Source organism: Phymastichus coffea, unplaced genomic scaffold, assembly GCF_024137745.1.
Source record: "Phymastichus coffea isolate CEN01 unplaced genomic scaffold, Cenicafe_Pcof_1.1 PCOF00194, whole genome shotgun sequence".
Taxonomy (NCBI): Eukaryota; Metazoa; Arthropoda; class Insecta; order Hymenoptera; family Eulophidae; genus Phymastichus; species Phymastichus coffea.
Genome location: NW_026707005.1, coordinates 700 through 20,647, shown reverse-complemented (window position 1 = coordinate 20,647; position 19,948 = coordinate 700). Strand labels below are relative to the sequence as shown.

General features: G+C 47.4%; 1 protein-coding gene across 1 annotated transcript; it reads right to left on the bottom strand.

The window, feature by feature from the left end:
* Window positions 1-139: 139 nt before the first annotated feature.
* Window positions 140-18,360, bottom strand: LOC131673765 (serine/threonine-protein kinase minibrain). The gene is made up of 8 exons (XM_058952032.1): window positions 18,240-18,360; window positions 14,326-14,579; window positions 6,230-6,398; window positions 5,876-6,043; window positions 5,524-5,810; window positions 5,302-5,448; window positions 4,794-5,226; window positions 140-2,354 (listed from the first exon to the last, which is right to left on the bottom strand). Exons 1-8 carry the CDS (start codon window positions 18,358-18,360, stop codon window positions 1,813-1,815), a joined length of 2,121 nt encoding a protein of 706 aa, XP_058808015.1. The 3' UTR covers window positions 140-1,812.
* Between the last annotated feature and the right edge of the window lie 1,588 nt (window positions 18,361-19,948).

Here is a 19,948-nt window from a genome sequence, read left to right as displayed (position 1 = left end):
CATTGCTTCTATTATCTTAATAACACTTGTTCAGTCTACACATTATGTGTGTGTGTATATATATATATATATATATATATATATATATATATATATATATATATATATATATATATATATATATATATATAAGCTAGTTTTCAGTGTATGTCTATATTTCAGTACGTGTTTCGTTTATTTCTTGAAAAAGCAGTATCTAAAAAATTTCGTGGAGTTCACTTTCGTTTCGCATTCCCTTGAACTCGTTAGTATAAGTTTCCTAGGCTGAGCAAAGATTGATATACAACAAAAGGAAAAACGAAAAACGGCAAAAATCAATAACGGCATAGGGATCTTATGTACTTGTGATACGTATGTATTATTTTATTACAAAGTACCTAGATTTTTTTCATATTATTATATTATTCGTGACGACTTCAGCTTTTACATATCAACTTTCTTATCAATACTTTATGTATAAATATGTATTGTTAAGTCGCGCAAAAATTTTGAAGTTTGTTTCAAAGTTTCTGTTAATAACAAACTGGAGTTTGCGCCATTCAGCGTATTTTATCCATACATTCTCAACGCCTCGTCGAATTCCAAGTAAATAAAAGACCAAAATCATTTTTTTTTTTCTTATTTTTTTCTTTCCCAATTCATCAATGCTAACATGAAATTTCACGGTCTTCCACTTACTCTCGCACTCTCGTTCACGTTACTTGCTTTTTGAAAGGTTAAGAACCAAAAGCTGTATCCTCATTTGCATTCACTTATAGACTTATTATACAAAGGACAATCATTCTCTTTTTTATTTGTTCAACTGTGAATACACGCTACGTTCTTTTTTAACATTTGTCACACCGTATATAAAACTCTATCGGAGTACATGATTACATTGTTTATTTTTTTCCCTCGTTTAATATAATAGTAATAGTTAATTATCACTTTTTTCCTCGCTAGGCCACACAGTTCATCATATGGTAAAAGTTATCCCTTGTCGCGTTATCGACTAAATTTGCTTTGTCCTCCGATTATTTTGCTATTTAATTTTAATTAAGTGTCTGTCGGGTAGGACCCAGAAAGGCCAGGCTGGCTTTCGTCCACACACTAGGCCGTAATCCCCCGTCCATCTGTGCTCTCGAAGTAACGCGGCATTATTCAGCAGCTTTCATCTACTTTTCGGCTTTGCTCTAATATTTCTCTCTATTCATTTGCCCCTCTCGTATATTGAGCTAATGAGCGCAATATACACAAACAGGTTTGATATATATATATATACACATGACTTTAGCGTCGAATGGCTTAACGAGCGATCTCCCATACATAACTTGTTGATCAATCGATCAATAGATAGATGCTCTCCAAGCTGTTGCAATAATACATTCCCTGCTTTGTGTAGCAGCGTACGAGCTTCACTCATGCTAGGAAGAAAGTTAGATACCCTTTGGCTTCGTCGTCGTCCACATTTCGTATTTGGTTGTGATCCATCGTTATCGCTGATTGTCAGCCAGCCAGTCATATCCGCACCTTGTTCACAGTTCACAACCCGCCTGGCCAATTACTCATCTTTCGAGGTTATTCGTCGGGAGTTACAAAGCTCGTCCTCCCAGTGGGACCAGCGCTCGTTTCAACATTAGAAAAGCACACGAAGAACGTCCCGGTTGAAGAAGAAGGCAAGACTGCGAGGACGATGAAACGTCGAAAAGCTTTCGGGATGAAGCGAAATAGGGGCGAGGAGCCTCGGCGGTGGCTCGAGCACGACAACCGTTATCGGCATGGATAGAGCCTGTCGCGCGCTCTGGTCGCAAAAGTGTAGCGAGGATGGGTCGATCAGTGTATGGCGACGGGGCTCTGCTGCACGCACACACCCACCATAGGGCTGTCCTCGCGCTCGGCCTCGGGCCGCGGCTTGCCGCCGACCACCTGCGAGGGCACGACCACCTGACGGGCGTGGCCCTCGGACACCACGCCCGAGCCGTAGCCGGTGTAGTTGTAGAAGTTGGCTTGCTGGTGGTGGTGGTGATGGTGATGGTGGTGGTGATGGTGGATGCCGGTCATCGGCAAGTGGGGAATGCTAGGAAGAATGAGGCTGTTGTAGGAGCCGAGAGAGCTTTGGATGAGGGAGCCGCCGCCCGCGCCGCCAGAGCTGCCGCTGGGCTCGATCGAGGCGGGCGCCGAGCCGCTGCTCGCCGGGCCGGCTCGTCGGCCAGCCGTGGCCGCTGTCGCGGCCAGGGAGGCCGTCGTGTGCCGTGGCGACGACGTGTCCATCGGCTGGTAGCTGCCGCCGACCACGCCGCTCTGGGACGATGTCGGCTGCGCGCCGACGCTGCTGCCGCCGCTGCTGCTGCCCGCGCCAGACATGCTAACCAGTCCTGTTCAAACATTTGATAAACCAGCGTTAGATTCGGTTCGCCTCACCCTTGTCGACGGACGATACCGCTCGCCTTTTAATCATTTTTTTTATCGATGTCATTAACGCAACAGCACTTTTGCGGATAGACCTTTGAATACCAATCGCTGATTCATTGTGAAAAGGCTTGCGCTTTCCTCCGTCACATCAGTTCGGGTATACTAGGTAGTAACTTGACATCGAGGTCGTTGGAATGGAAGGGCTAAACTAGGTCTAAGAAGTATATAGATAAAGGTAACTTCACCCACAATCAAACTGAGTCAAGGTCACTGACGAATAAATGCATTATATAAGAGTACTACGGGACAAAAAAGTGGCACAAACTTTTAACTTTTCATCGATCATCTTCGCGTACTTATCCAAATATACCAAAAATTATTTACACCTCACAGAAAAGGAATACATGACTTTAGCAACATTTTGTGAAATCGACACGTGAACGGACTTTTTCTTCGGACAAATATCTTTGGCATGCTTCATGTGGCTTGAGAAGGTTCAAGTAGATAAGAGAAAGAATGTGCCTTCTTTGATTTAATTACTTCAAATTTTATCTTTGTCACGTTTATCAGTATGGAAAAATCAGCGTGATGACTTGCTATTAACATTAACGAGTGTTTTTCTTTCTTATCGGAATGCTTTCTCATGCATTATGTGACAACGCGTATTTTCTTTAAGCAAATGACGATTCATTTTGTAGTTCAAAATCATCAGTCGGTTCTTTAACATTTACAGTCAAGCTGTTTTTCATTTCAGCAATAGAATCTAGTTTGCATCATGTACTTAGTATCACATTATGAGAAGTGATTTTGTTTGATGATTTTATAAAAAAAAAGATAAAACAAATATATGTTAGGGCATGCTGTGATTGAAGATAATGCACACTAAGATTAGATACAAGCAGCTAATGACATGCATGGAAAATTATGAATAATTGATAATAAAAAATGACAGCACGGTTTGAAAAAATAAGTCTATAGAGTACACGATAACAGTGAACAATCGTTTTTGTTTACTTAGAAAACATTCTCTATAGAATCGATTTCGTCAAACGGTGATCGGGTGGTCGTTCAAGTTTGGCCACTTGTCGCTTTAGGGAAACTGAAAACTTTGCGCTAAGCTCTGGACAATTTTGGTAATTTTCATCGCTCGATTCACCAAAGTTTCCAAGTTCAGATTTATTGAAAGTTGACAAGCAAGGCTTCGCGCATAACATCCAAGGCCACAGGGATACGATATAGCACTTTCTTTTTTATTTTGGGTTATATGTTAGTTCTTTTTAGCAATTAAGGATTTGTTAGACAGAACTTACTTATGTTAGTAAGTAAGATTAGGGTTGGGGCCTAGGACAGGTCGTCGCCGCCCCGCGGATACGACAGTCATCGAGCCGTGTACTGTCCCCCCATCATATCTACGGGCAACAACAACAAGAATCGTTTAATTTGTGCAGAAAATAAATCATTAATATTTTCAATATAAAGGGAGAACAATTTGTTCAGACAGCTCGCCAATAAGTAATATCAACAAATGTACTTTGTGACTTGCTGTTAACATAAATAAAAGAGAATAAAATCAAATTTTGAAGCGTAGTTAAAAGAAAAGATTCGAGAAAGGAATAAATGTCAATAGAAAAAGAGCTTTGTCCTAATTATTGAAAAAAAAAACTAATTTTACCATTCTTGAGTATTAAACCAATAGACTATGGTGAGAAAACATCGTGTGATATGATTTCAATGAAACATACAAAATTATTGACCACTCAATTAACGTGCTGTTGAAATCGAAAATTCTTACTTTCTGCACAAAACGAGCTAGTAACTTTAAATGCTCAAATTGCTATCAGTCGAAAATTGAAAAAGTAAATTAAATTTCAAATTACGCGTGTAAAAGTTATGTATTTTATTAGTATTTTATTCCAAATGCATAATTCTCTTAATAATTAATGTGTCAACTTTTATTACGACTTAAAATCAGAGGAATCGGATGAAAAAAGAGAAACAAAAAATAATAAATCAATAAAATGTCAAAAAATATATTTATACATGTCACGTTTTTTTCTCTTGAACAAATATAATTCATAAAAATAATAAATTAAAACTATTGATGATTAATGATAATGATGAGTGATATTAAGCACATAGAGGTGTCATTTTTGTTTGTCAAATAATTATATCTCGTCTTCTAAGAGTCAAAATCCAAATCATTATGATAAAGGCACTGCAAGAATGAATTACTTTGGTTTCAACTTGTAAAGCAAAAACCTCACTTGATATTCCAGCATAAAGCGCCTTTCTATGATAAGAAGGAGTGTTAATAACAATGAATCGATATCATGAAGTCAGAGAAAGGCGCTTGAAGAAGTGACACTATGAGCGGTGCAAAGAGATTGGATGGGGAAACTCACCATGGTCCTGACTCATCGATACGACCGCAGGACTAGTATTGGCACTATTGGCAGCGGCGATATTGGTGTTGGTCCCCTCGTCGGCCGTCCTCTTGAAGAAGTTGTGCTGCAAGGCGTAGTAAGGCGTGACCCGTGTTTTCGGATCGAAGTCGAGCATCCTCAATATGAGATCCTTGAACTTGAGGTAGTCGGAGATGGAGTGTCCGGGCTCGCCGTGCCTCCTGCCGCCAGGTCCGCCCGTCTCGACGCCCAATATATCGTGCAATCGCCTCGTACCCGGCGCCTTATACTTCTTGCCCTCCTTCGGCTTTTTCAATACGTACGAGCCGTCTGTCGGGACTTTATCAAAGTACTTCCGCGCCTTGTGCGCTTGGTCCAATATGTGCTTGGGCGGCATGCCCAGCACTTCCACGATTTTATTCATCTGGTCCATCTGAAAACGGAATCGCGTCCATGTTAGCACACACTCTACTTACGTCAATCTACCAGCTTGCTTGCGTGGATTTACCTCGTTGGCTCCACTGAACAAGGGCTCCCCTGTGTGCATTTCTACTAAAATACAACCTAGACTCCACATGTCTATCGCGAGGTCATACGGTATTCCTAGTAAGACTTCGGGTGATCGGTAAAACCTAGATTGTATGTATTGGTATATCTGCGGAATAGTAGTGACTCATTAGAACACTTAAATAGGCTATAGAGTAATCTAGCGAACTGTGTTTATGCATACCCTCTGTCCAAGTTGACATGAACTACCAAAATCGACGATTTTTATTGCGCTTCGCTTGGGATTGCACAGAAGGATGTTTTCAGGCTTCAAATCACAGTGAATGATGTTCAATTCCGGTGTGGACAGGAACAGAAGGGCAGTACACAGTTGCTGCGCGAACTTTCTCGTAAGGTTTAACGATACCCCTCGGAAATTCGTATTTCTAAGTAAATCGTAAAGGTTGTACGATAGTAGCTCGAATACCAAACACAAATGGTTCCGCCACATAAAATGCCTCTTGAGTTTAACTGTGATTGGTCAAAGATAGTGCGGTTAAATATCAATCGGTTCGAGAAATACAATCTTGACCTACCTATATAATACTTGTTTTCGGTATCCGCTCTATTCATCATTTCCAATAACCTAACTTCGATTTGCGCTTGATTGAGGAAGGGTTTCTTGTTCTTGATAATTTTTATTGCCACCTGAGTTTGTTCTTCGTGATCGTACGCTTTTACTACTTGACCGAAGCTGCCTTTACCTGCAAAATGCCAATGACGTTAATAGACTGTTTTAATTTCAATGTCAAATCGAGGATGCATCTATTTTGGTTCATTCTCAGCCATAAAGACTTTTTATTATTCGTTTCAAACGTTACCTATTAGAATTTGAAATCACAGAGAGGAAGAGAATGGCTTAAGGCAAATCCTGCGGGATTGACACTTACCTATTAACGAATCGATCTCGTATCGATCAAGGAACTTCTCGCCATTCTTGATAATGTAGTCGTGGTTATCGTCATCCCAGCCGTCGTTGTACAGCTTTCTTTCCTTTTTGTGCGAGCCGTCCTCGCCCTGCATTTGTTGCGCCCTTCTTTTCTTTTTGGCGTAGTACACCTGGGTCATAGAAATGAACAAATATTTAGTCAAAGGAAATGCATGTTTTTGAGATGTTTAACTACACATTTCATGAAACGCGGTAATTATTTCAAAAGTTTGGGAACTAGTAGCTTGTTGGCTGTCTGTGGAAGGCAAGTGTTTATCGCTACTTATTATCTATACGCAAAGCTATTGCAAAAAAGTCGGACAAGGTAAAAACTGCGGCATCGCACGTCCTCGTAATCTTTACCGAACGCGCGCTGTTTCACGACTAAATGTTCCGATCTCTTTTTAATTTATGTTCTCTCTCTCCCACAGCTAATAGAAAATTCATTAGAAGCTTCCAATTTCAAGTGTTGAATAACTTTGCATCTACTAACTGTATTTTTCAAAACGCGTTCGACTTTATGCACAAATATACAGTAGCGGTTGCACGCGAGGGCAGGTTTATTTTACAGCAGTCGGTAATTGCCAGGGTTGTAAATAAAGAGGAGTCTGCAATTAGAAAAAGTCGAAATTTGGAAAGAGCAGCTTTCATCTTTTTTTCTTTCTTTTGGAATTCGCGCGCGCGATAAGAATCGCGAGTGCGCAGAAGAGGTGAGACACGCAGAGAGATAACGGCGGGAGGGAGAGGAAGGCGCTCTTTCGAGGTCATTGACATTGCCGAGCGAGAGAGCAAGAGCAGCCCCCAGGTTGATCTATCTCTCTCTAGTATATATGCTCCCCTCTTTCGCGCAGCCCTTACTACCCCTACCCTTCCTTCGGCTCGTCTGTCTTTCCACTACGGAGACTGTTCTCCATGCTTTCCACCCTCCTCGCTCGCTCGGCTTCCCCCACTGTCTCGCGCTTTTCCTTCGCTTTTTCCGTCTTTTCGCCAGCTTCACCTGTTTCAATTTTCTCCATTTCAGAACTCTAATTTTCCTTTCTCGTTTCTCGTCTTGTAATTCCACCTTGTCAATATTTTTTATTGTATTTGTTTACTTCAATTTTGAAATTTTATTTCGCGGAAGTAATTTTCTAGTAGGTGCTCGGAATATCTCTTTTTTTATGTTTTTGTTTTGTAGACTTGTCATTATGAGATACACCTGACTGTTTTTATTTACTGTATATCCCATTTCCTCCAAATTAATATTTTTAACAATTAGATTGTAAGCAGTTTAGACACAGCTTTATCAACACCATAAGTAATTTATCTAAAAACATGAAAAAGAAAAAAAAAGGAAATAATTGTCTGAAGTTCGTCGCGGGACAGGGAATTCGCAGCAACAGCGTGATTTTCACGTGGTGTAGCTAGCTGCGTGAATTGCCGTTGGCGCGCGAAGCGAGACGCTATCGATTGCTAGGTGCCTCTCTCTCTCTCTTCCTCTCTCTCTCTCACGCCGCCGACAGATCGGATTCTGCGCCCTTTTTCCTTTCTCTCTGGTTCGCGCGCGCGCTACTTTTTTCCCTTTGTTTTTCGCTTTTCCATTTTTTTTTTCACTCGTAATTGACGGTGGCCGCGTTCTGAAGTCTACACCGCGCAGTCAGAAGGTTCGCCTGCAGGCTGGCAGTCGCAAGTTCAATCTTTCCGAGATTCTTTTTTATTTACTTATGCATTCGACAAGCCAGAGAAACAATTAGCGAGCGCTTGCTCGTTTCACATTTCTCATGCATGAGCTCTCGTCCGCAATCGAGTATTCGTCTAAAGGAACTCGACAGACAGACGCGTGGAACGGGAGCGTCGCTCGACTCGAACAAAAGCCGCGATAGTGTTTTTCTTTTAGCATGCGTTCTCAAGCCCCCATCGAAATTCGACTGGCCAGAACGAAAGAAAATGCAAATGTATTTGGCAAAGGAGTGGCAAAAGACGCGGCAAGAGGGAGTCGCGCGCGGCAGCGCCACGAAAGCCGAAAGAAAGAGCTCCGGGCTGCGCGCACGGAGGATGAATATGTAAGAGCTCTCGGAGGACTGTCGAACGAAGCGTCCGATCGACGAGGCTCAATTAGAGAATGGGAAAACAAGAGATGCGCGGGCGAGCGCGTGGCCGTCTCTGTTGCTATGCGCGCGGGAGTGCACGAGGCCGGTACCCCATACGGTTCGCCATGGGGGGAGGAAAAGAGAGAGAGAGAGAGAGAGAGAGAGAGAGAGAGAGAGAGAGAGAGAGAGAGAGAGAGAGAGAGAGAGAGAGAGAGAGAGAGCGAAAGAGCGCGCGCGCGCGACAGAAGAGGGGCGGCCACGCGCGGCTCGCTCTGGCTGCTCGGGGTGGCGGTGTTGTTGCTATGTGTGAGCGCCGCGCCGCCGGCGGAGCAGGCGGCAGCGCCAGTCCCCGGAAAAGCGCCAAGGGGGCGCGAGCGCGAGCAGCGCGCGCCAACGACGAAAATCCCCGCGAGAGCGGTACGTGATTGCCGAGCTCCGAATAGCCGACAGCGCCACCTAATTCTCCCTGGCCGCTCGTTCCACTTTTTTCTTTTCTTTTTGCTGGCCGGCAAATGTTGCTCCGGTTCTGCCTCCACCGACAGTACACACGCTCGGAGCAACGATGCGACGCTGTGTCTCGCTGCCACTCGAGGAACGTCACGGCCTCGTGCCATTTGCCGGCAGCGCGCGGCTGTATTATCGCCGTGTTGCGAAAGATACCGCCGGCGCGGTGCATAAACCATGCATGCACCATGCGCCTCTGCGAGAAGTATACGGATGACTAAGCTAGCAGTAGCACCTTGCGTAGCTCTATACGTTCCTCGAGACTTTTGCCAGTTGCTAGCTGCTGTCAAGCTATGCGCGCGCTCTTCTTCACTTCGCGATTCTTCTTTTCTATAAATATGCATCTCGCGGAGAAGAACATCGTGCTGATCAATCTCCAGAAAAACCGCGTAAAAAGCGGCAAGTCTTTTGGTTTCTATTGAAATTAACACGAATGGATGATAAGCATTTGATGCGAAATTCCCCGTGATAATAGATACTTTTCATATTGATGCACCATATTATTCAATCGTTTTTCTACATCCAGTACAACTGCTGGATCTAAAATTTTAAAAGTGTTACTTCTGATTCTACCAACAGTAATTAATACATACTAAGCACATGAAAACTACTTTGGATTTTTTAATATTCCATTGAAAAAATAATGAATCGGTGAACTATTCCCAAATACTATAATTCTAAAAAGCATTGGGAGGAAAGGCCATTATCCCGAAATTCAAGAGACAAGTTATAAGGTAGCAGACGCTTGAAGAAGAGAAAAAAATCAATGATTCATCTCCATGAATGTTGTAGAACCGGTAAAAATCTGGCGGACGAGAGCTTGCACGTCAGACGTCACAAAAGCCGAGCGTAATAAGTTAATGCACGGAAAGAAGAACAACGGCAACGGCAGCTAGAGCAAAAGAGAGAGAGGGAATGACGGAGTTATGAATGAAAGCGCGGCGTAGCAGCAGCAGCAGCAGCAGCAGCAGCAGCAGCAGCAGCAGCAGCAGCTCTTTCGCTTTGTCTCTCTCCGACCTTCTTCGTCTCTTTCGCGTGTCTACCTGCCGTCTCGCTTCGCGCGCCGCGACACCCACTTATACATTTTTAGGCCGACTCTCCTCAATGCGTTCTCCTCCTCTCTGGCCTTTATTATCCAAAAAGACAGAGCACTTTTGTCGCTGGAATAATTAAAAATAAGAATCTTCAATTCGCGCAACCTTTTATGTTCAAGGTCTCGATCAAGGGCCACGTTATGTTCTCTGGCTCTTTAACAAACCAGATGATCGCCTTACCGATCCAGAGTACCGATTCGCCTTACAGATTCCTGAACTCTCTCCATCGCGTCTCAGTTGGACGTCGTGCGAGATGAGGAAAGGAACCGCGCCGACCGACATCGTCCTTGAGAACGCGCGCAAAGTGCACGGGCGAACGTTGCGACCACGAAAAAAAGAAAGAAAAAAATAACGCGAGTTGCGTTATCAGGCAACCGGCGCTCTATCTTATCGGCGTTGATGCAACAGCGCCGACGCATTGCGAGGAGTATCGGCGCCACCGATTGCGCGCCGTCAGCGCTCGAGATAATTCGCTGCTTGCTTTCCCGCCTCGAGTGAAACGCTCGACGCGAATTATAACCGTATAATAAAGCAGTAAAACCTGAGACCACAAGCAGGTTAATTGCAATTTTCTCTCTTTATCTGACGGCAGTGCCGAATATACGCGATAAGCGAGTAAGTAACTAGGCCTACCGTTACGCGGACTGATACTCGCGCGTGTCTCGCAAAGGCAAGATCCATGTCGAAAACGAAAGCTGCGCGAAATGCCTTTCGCGCGAGAGGCAGGCCATATCTGGAGCATAAAAATCGGAGAAGCCGGAACGCCAAGTCCGCGTCTAAATTTATCGCACGCACAAAGACGTGCAATCGCGTCTTCTGGTTGTATCGGCGCGGCGTAACTTTACGCTGACTCGCAGTCAATAAAGGACGGCGAGCGATCGGGTATACGGAGACAAAGCAGCGGCCAAAAGGCATCTTCCGCTTGGGGACGTGCAGCGTACTGCTGCTGCCGTGAGTCACGTCGTATATCTCGCGGCCAACGGAAAGTTTTTTTTGGCCTATGTGTGGGTTGCGCCGCTAGCCACGTCCGTGCGTCTATATCTCCAGGACCGAGCGCCGATCGCCATCGGCGTATTTCTTACCCGCGCGATCGATTTCTTTTTGCTTGTGCATAGCCGGTCTCTAGAAAAATCACGTTAGTCGCTTGATTTTCTGTCTCTTCCTCGTTTCGAAGGTTAGTCGACCGAGGGAAAAGAAAGAAAAAGAAAACCAGTGAAAGCAAGAGTTGTGTGTCTCTTGGCTTTGGCTGCGGCATTAAAAAACCAAAATTGGCCGTGAGCAGGGAAGAGAACAAGCAATTCGAAATCTGGATCGCCTTAAATTATTCGCTTAGCCGATCGCCGCCAAGCCAAGCCAACTCGATTCTCTCTATCCACTTTCTCGCCGCCTCTCTTCAATAATTTCTCGGCCTCTTTTCTCATTCACTTGTCGCGCGGCCTTCGTCATTGGCGTAAATACTTTAGCGAACTAAAAGAAGTCCCCCGATGAAGAGATGAGACTTGCAATTCTTCTCGAGTTTTTCAAGTTTTCAAATCAAGCGGGATTGACTTGGATCGCGAAGGCCGAAGACGATAGGCCAGACTTGGAGTATAAAAAGTTAGGACGAAGAGAGAGAGAGAGAGAGAGGGGGGGGGGCGACGTATTCGCGAGAGAGCGCTTGCAAAACATTTACACAATAGTGCGCGTCCGATCTGCGAGAGCTTCGGCATTCTCATTGTTTTTCCTGGAGGAGACGAGAGCGCGAAAAAACTGCGGGACAAGCCAAGGAGGACGGAGCGAGAAGCTCTCGCGCGCACGCGGGTCATACGGCATTATTCTTTCGGGAGAAAAAAAGCGCGGCGGCAGCTCGTAGTAAACGGAGAGAATCAGGAGCGTGTCGAGAGTGAGTGGGTGGAGGCATAATGCGACGGGAAAAATCCTCGGAAGCCAGAGCGAAACATCGGGGAAGGGCGGGAAACCAATAAAATCAATTGGGAAGTTCGGCTGATCTGCCTGCCCGCCATGCCAACGCTACAGGAAACAATGGATGCCGCAGTGCCAGCAGCGGCACCGCGAACCACTTAGCATATATACGAGGGGCCAAAAACTTGCATGTCTTCGCCAATAAATGCGCGCGCCTTTTTCTCTATCGCGCTATATATTCGGCGCCGAATGCTTCGCGCGACTTCGAAAACACTCGCCGACACCTAGTTGCATCTGTTCCCTCCGCGTATTGGCCAGATGAAAAACTCGTCGTTGTCCTTGAATCGTTGTTCGTGCCTCGACGGCCTCCAGACCGTTTCGATCGAGTCGGTGAGTCGTAACGAGACTTTTATCCAGCTGCATATGCCCAGCCGACTGTCTAGAAAATTACGACTGAGATGCTTTCCCGAGCGAATCCAAGCGTTTCCATGCAGGCAGGCTCGCGCGACACGACGGCCGACCGATCGACGATAGCCCAGCTCTAATGATAAAAGAAGCAATGGCGCTCGTGGCTCAAACGCAGGACAGTAGGCGGCAAAGTCAGAGACGCGAACTCGCAGAGAGAAAGAGCAAAAGGGACTCTGGCTAGGACGATAATCGATCGGCAATGCCCGGTATATCGAGGCCCTTCACCTCTTCGCCCGAGCACCTGCATTCAGCGAATACGTAATCGGACAATGGGGTGAGCACCAAGATGACCCAGTGCATAACTCCTTACTGCTGCTCACTGGCTCTCGGACTCCTTAGCCTGCGGCGCGACAGGAATGCGAACTACTGCGAGTTGTACTGCTATACACATCGGCCTCACCGGAAGCGAGAGGCCACCACCGCGCCGCCGCCAGCCGTTGCAGGTGCATGCCGACGTCCTTCGCCGCCGCGCTCTCTCGAGTGCCATTGCCGCTCGACTGAGTCCACGACTAAATCTCCCTCCCCCCTCTCGCTCACTCTCTCGCTCTCTCTCTCTCTCTCTCTTGCGAACACCTTAGCTCCCTCCTAATCGTCGCTTTGCTTGCGATACGGGCGCCAGCCGTATGCGGCATTCTCGCGCACACTTCGCTTGCGCTCTAATCCGATGTTTGACACGCGAGGTGCTCTCGCCGCAGATAACGCGCTTTGCGTATGCCAGCGAGTGTACCGACCATCTTTCAGCTCCGCGACTTGGCTAGCCCATTCTTCAACTGCGGCTGCGAGCCCATTATTTTTCATTTTTTCTTTTTTCTTCCATCGAGGCGCGGGGGCACGACGTGCGCGAGCGGATTTGTCGTACTCTGGATTTTACGCGTTCCGCTGTGCTGCTGCACAGGAAGATCATAGCGCCGCAGACGCTAAATATGAATGCACCGACGATACGTGGGCTCATATCCGACGCATTCTTCCCTCAGCTTCCCACTCTCTTTCACTCTGTTTGTATTATTCAATCGGACGCTAATACCTCCTTATTGGTCTGTGGGTACGCTCGTTCGCGACAACAACCAAAACATTTTCAGCTTAATATTGTACGTTGCCATTTGCACTTGCGCGCGTGTTTGTGTACATGTGTGTGCGTATGCGTGGCAGTGGCATGCACTAAAATTCCAAAAAAAAGCATTTTCGTTTAATCAACCGTAGATTGCCAGACTTCCACATATATACCCAGGGATATTTATGTACGATACGATGGAAGTTGTTGGTGCTGTACGTAGTGATAAATTTGCGTGTTATTTTTGGCAAGCAGAGCTCATCTACTCTATACAACGCACAGGTGCAGCGGTGTTTAATCCAGTGAAATATTATATTGGCACGTGTATATAATGAAGGGCAGAAAACCAGTGGAGTAAATAGGCAGAACAATAAATGTGTTTTTCTGCGCACAGTACTCTTTCGTTTTTCCGCATACTCGCACACAAACTACGACCACGCGGAATAAATTTGAATCGGAAGGACGTCGATGACGACGCGTAGAGTTGAATGAACTCGTAATGTGCTCAGTCTCCCATTTAACAGCCTACAATATTTCTCATTATTTCGCACGAGACAACACGCGGAAAAAAAAAAAAAAACACGGAGCGGAGCGAAATGGGGCAGGCGGGGGTGGGGGCCGCGCGCGTAACAGCACGGTCAGGCAGAGGGGCAGGGAAGAGAGCATTTTGATCGGGCGGCCAAATGAAAGCCGGATTGCTTTTCCGGATTATCGGATTATCGAGGAGGCAGATAACTGCCGGCACGCGCTTGCCCGCCTGCCCACGTGGGCGCCCACGGGGCTTCGGCCGGAAAGCGCGCGCGGGCTCGCGTTCTGCCAATCCGTTCTAGCCCTCCCCGCCGCATTCGGTGTCCGCCGCTGGGCTCGCGCGGCGCGACAAAGCGGATGATCTCGCGCGGCGAGTATCGAGTGTCGCTGTGTCGCGCCCGTCGCGAAACGCGCGATCAACCGGCCGATCGCGTGGACTCACCTCGTTGATGTGCTTGTAGGTCTTGATGAGGTCGACGCTGAGCTTGCGCAAGGGGGCGGTGGCCGGGTCGCGAAACCTGTGTGGTATCCTGGCCTGCATCGCGTGGATGTCGGCCGGTGCGTCCTGGCCGGGCCCGGGGCCGCCGCCGCCGCCCACCGCGCCCGGCAACGGTTCCTCGGCCACCAGGCGCCCGTACAGTGGCGCGCCGCCGCCACCACCACCACCTCCGCCACTGCTCACCGTCCTCCCGCTCACTGAAAAACCAAATCAAACGCACCTCGTCACGCAAATGTCTCGCTTGCCATGCTCCGGACGACCAGTAACGGTAGCCAACGCGTGCCACCTCGACGTTGCACGGCAATACTATCGTTCATGCGCCGTCGGCGTGCTGGTCGTAAAGGGACAGCCTGTAGCGGCGGGACGCAGGTAAGCGCTCGAATTAAAGGCGCCAGGCCACCGGCGATCGGGGCACACAGCCCAAGTGCTAGGCGAGGCGATAAACGAATTAGCGCATAAATTTGAAACGCGGCACTCCCTCATCCTGGTCTGCAGCTCTGCTGCCGGGCAAGGCTCGGTGACTCGATTATTTTCGTGCAATAGCGGCGCGAGCGAACGACCGAGCGAGCCCCGTCTATAGGTGCACAGGGCCATAGGCGAGGGCAGACGTTCGACGTTCGCGTGTGCCGCGGCAGTAGTCGAAAAGTAGGCCACTCGGCGCCGTGCGCATCGGTGTCGGCGCTGCTGGCGGTTGAATGAGAAAAAAGTGTCATTCATTAATGCGCCTCCGGAGCGGCTGGATCGATGGTGGTGCCCGTTGTCGCTCATCTGCCGTCACCGCCACGCGTTCGCTCTCTTCATTTGCATAGCAATGCTCTACAGCGGCGGCCAGTAGCCTCAAAACTTGCACAATGCCACTGAGACATCTCCTATCGCTCTTCGATTCTCTCTCTTTTTCATCGGCCGACTCTCGTCCTCGAGAGCTCGATAGCATTCACAGCTACACGGCGCAACGCACAGTATTAGATCGACACGGAGGCCAAAACAGGCAAAAGTTCAACGACCTTGCTCTCCGTTACGAAAAAAAAAAAAACAAAAAAACAAAAAAAATGAAAAAAAGCTCGCGGCAGCACGTCTAGCGCGCGATTCTCGCGATCTCTTGCTTCTTGTCGTAAATTGCCGGCGCGCGTGGTTTGCCAGCATTTTTTCACCCCCTCCCCCCCTTTACACCTTCTGCCGCTCCCCCCGAGAGAGGAAGCAAAGTAATAACCGGACGGAACGAGTAGTTAGTCAAAGTGCTGCCGCCGCTGCAGCCTGACCTTCTCTCTCACTCGACGTCCGTCTCTTTCAGCACTCGAGCGCGCGTCTTCATCTTCTTGAATGCAGCGGCTCTGCGTACGTACGCGCCTATATGCTCTCGTCTCGCCTCTCTGTCTCTCTCTCTCTCTCTCTCTCTCTCTCTCTCTCTCTCTCTCTCTCTCTCTCTCTCTCTTTCTATCTCTTTGTCCCGTTCGTTCATTCTTGCTCGCTGACTCATTCTCGCCCCGTTCATTCTTCAACTCCTTTTTCACTACTACTGATGCTGCTGGTACAACTGTGCTACTCACAATTAGCGTGGAATTTCCATATTGCCCCTGCTTTCCCGCGCGCCTTTAATGTCCGGCGTCATTGATACATCGCTCTTGTGCGTGAATGTTATACACTTCGCCAAGCTATTCCCGAGCTTGCGTGCGTTTTTTCATCAAAAGCTTCAAGCGACGCGCGAGCTTCAAAAATTCTCCAAGAGGTGTGTACTTGAGACCCTTTCGCTAAGTACAGCACCATGTAACGCCTAACTATAAAAAACACGTTCATTCATGCCCACGCGTAGAGCTTTTCATGTAAAAAGAACAAAGTTCGTGCCCAAGATTTTCAAAAACAAAAAAAGCAAAAGAGAAAAAGAAAAACGAGTCAAAGTCGCTGAGATCGAGTGAGAAAATGACCAGGCGTGAAGATGGGGGGCGTAAGTTCCAGTCTCAAAAGGAGAGAGAGATAGAGAGAGAGAGCGAGGGAACTCGCCATTATGTCAGGCAACACCCGGACATGCCAAAGCTGCCGCGCGCATTGCGGAGAATGGGCGCGATGCATGGGTAGCCTTCGCTTTTGCAGTAGTGTACGCTCGGTGGCAATTCCTCAAGGATGACCCAGAGAGAGCGAGAGAGAGAGAGAGAGAGAGAGATACGAGCTGAGCTAAATTCAATTAAGCCCACAAGCCACATTCGTCATATCTCACTGCTACTACTACTGCTGCTGCTGCTACAGGCAAGCGAGTCGTACTCCTTGTTTATTCAAAACTGTAAAGCCCGAGACCCGCGCTATTTTTACATGACGCCCGGCTATTTTCCGCCTCGCGATTATTTCCAACTCGCATGGGATACCCACGCGGACGCATTCGCGCTGATATTTTTAATGGCCTGATTAATTGCTTCGCGCCGCGGTTTATTTTTGTATGACGTTCGACCATCGATTGTCGATAGAATGATCCCGTTTCCTCGCGTTATTATTCATCCTGCAGCTATCACGAGTTGTACACTGCCCAAAGCGCAAGGAAACAGTTGCCCAAACTCGAGTGAAAATGCAACCGTCGTTGGCGCGGAGGCGGTCCATTGTATAATTTTTAAAGAGCGTGCGCAGGAGGTGAGCGAGGCATTCGCAAGCTCGCCCCTCGACGGCTGATATCACGCGGTCTCGTGAGCTGCTCGTGCGGGATTTAGGCAGTTGGCGTCCCGTTACGGAGAAGCGGAGCGCGTTCGCGAGGCGTTGCACTTTATATGCTGCGTGCCGCGCCTCCGCCGAACTGAAAACTCGCGCGCGCGCGCGCGCGAGCGAGCACACGTTCTCTAGCGCGAAAGACCGGCAAATGGATTATCATGTCGCGCGACTACCTCTTATCGGGAATTCGCGTTTAACGAGTTTTCGACCAGGCGAATGTGGCGGAAGAATTGGTTTTTTTGTCCTTCCGCTGTGCGGCGGCAATGCATGCAGGCGTGAAACGTCGGAGGCACGCGCAGCAGCAAATTTCGTATGCCAGTCGCACATCGGAGTCCCCCTACCGTTGCACCGTGTTCACGCGGCGAGAGAGAAGCTCGAGAAAGAATGCCGTCAACCGGCCCGCGCCGAATATTCGGCTGATTGTCCGGCACGCGACGACCAAGATCGGCATAAGCAAACGTGCAGGCGAGGAGCAAAAAATAAATAAAACTCAAACTTCATTTCGTCGAGAATAAAAAAGGAACTGTACCATCACTTGCCCTGAATAATTCATCTCTGTGTTTACGATATGAGAATTTATGAAGAGAACGTGAGGGAGGCAGAGTTTGAATACTTAGTACGGACCCGCGCGCAGAAATTTGACCCGCGTACATTGAGCAATAAAAAAAAATGAATTTTTTTCTACTCTTGAAAAAACAATGGCTTCCGGATTCCAGGCCATTCATCATTTTTTTATCAAAATTTCATGATTTCGTTTTACCCGTCCGCTGTCCGCGCGCGTGATCATCAGGGGCATCTTATTTTTTCGAATACGAGGGAATACATTGTATTCTGAACAGAAGTGTTCGTCAAGTTTCACAACTTGGAGTGGTCGTAAGTAGAGATCAAGATTAGAGTCTATATCAATGAAATAACGTCTAAGCAATTACGTTTGTCACATTGTTTGATAATAAAAACGGAAGTTTCGCGCCGCATCTTGCATCCGCAACGAAAATGACTAAGCTGCAATTAACGGGAGGAAAGAAAAAATCTGCGCAAATTGCAGAAACGTAGGCGTCAATAAAGCAGCTAGCCCGCGGGAAAAAGAACCGCAGATTAATCCGCGGCCGCAGCGACGTGCATACATCCGAAGTGGCGAGTTTCTCACGCGGTCGCCGGGGAACCACGTGTAGCACACAGCATCTCGCAACTGATCTCGGTCAACGGAAGTTGAGCCGGCTCAAGCGGCGGCGGCGGCGGCGGCGGCGGCGGCGGCGCCGACTCCGAGCCTTCGCACCGCCAAGTCATTGGCCTTGCATCGTCCGATTAATGCCTTTTCCAGCAGCGCGGAGCTTCCGCTCGACTTTTTCTTCGACTTTCGTTGTAGCTTTTAGTCGAGACGACTTTTTGGTCGCGAAAACTTTACACGGAGATACCAGTTGACCGCACGTTCGCTACAAGCTTGCATAATTAATTCAATTTATCGCCATATCGTATATGACATGCATATAATTGAGCCTCGTTAAGTTCGTTAATTTAATGACGGTTGAGTTCATCGCGCGCACGCTCATTTTTCTCCGCACGAGCTTGTGCTGATGATATTGGCTAATATATTTTATATGGAAATCGGGCGCTGCTGCTGCTGCTGCTACTGCTGCTGCTGCTGCGAGTCGTCGCGTTAGCTGTTGCAATGGCTCAGAGACGAGCAAAAAGGTTTAGCTCGATGTAGGCAAGGTCATGTATCCTAACCTCCTTTTACTTTCAGCGAAGTCGCGCTTATTGCGCTCTCGCATGCAACGTCGCCGAGCCCGCGCAAACGGCACTGAGAGATTTCGACAACCTATATACACGGCAGTGCAGCAACGAGTGCTGCGAAAATTGGTTTTTCTCCTCCTTCATTTGGCTTCACGTGCTGGTAATTGGCAGAGAGCAGAGAGAGAACTCGCAGTGCTGTGTAGCAACGACACGAAAAGTATGTCGCAACGAAACATTGCTATATTTTATGCTCGCACGCGTCAGGGCGTTTGACTTTAATAAATAAGACTGTCTCGTCTCGTCATTTTCAATGCATAAAGTTTAAAACGGGCGAGCGTTGCTGCTCTCTTTGTCGAAAGAATAAAAAATCTTTGAAGGGCGCGTTTGATACGCAAGCAAAGGAATGAAGAAAATCGAGTCAAGATGTAACGCATACATATCGAGAGAATGTATACGTGTAATGCTCGCGAAAATTGAGTTATCGGATCCATCAGCTGATCGTTACGCCCTCTTCTCGTTTATACTTCTAATTTCGCAGGCGCGACTTCTTTCGCCCGAGTGAAGTATCAATAGAGCGCGCGAGAATGAATGTGTATAGTCTTTGTACCGTCGGGACTTCTTGCCTTTTTATCTTTTTCTTCCCGAGTTTAACGGACGTGAAAACGCCTCTGCGTGTATACCCAATTCCCGTGCTATTACCGCAATCCTTTTTAATCTGATTTTTTTTTCTTCGTTCTCGACCCTGAGGCGACAAAGTTTGCCCAAGTTCGTGCTTTTTCTCTCCGAGAATAAAAACAATTCCGCGACACACATGTTTGAAAAGGTAATTCATTTGTTTTCTCATTCTTTCATCGAGATCACGAGGATTTAGTGGTCTATGAGACTTTTTCCGTTTGTGAAATTTGACGATAGGCGAGAACAAAATTGGGCTGCACCCGATTTGGCGCAATATAAAGCGAGGATCAGTCCAAGTTGCCATGCCGAGCGCCCGATGCGCGGATCGCCGGACAATAAACGACAGATCTTTGGGATAACAACGCGCGCTGACGGTAGCCACGATATACAGCGGACACCGGGAAAAACAATCGAGCCCGCTCTCAAATGGATCGTCCATAGCAACTAGTTGATCTCGTCATCGAGA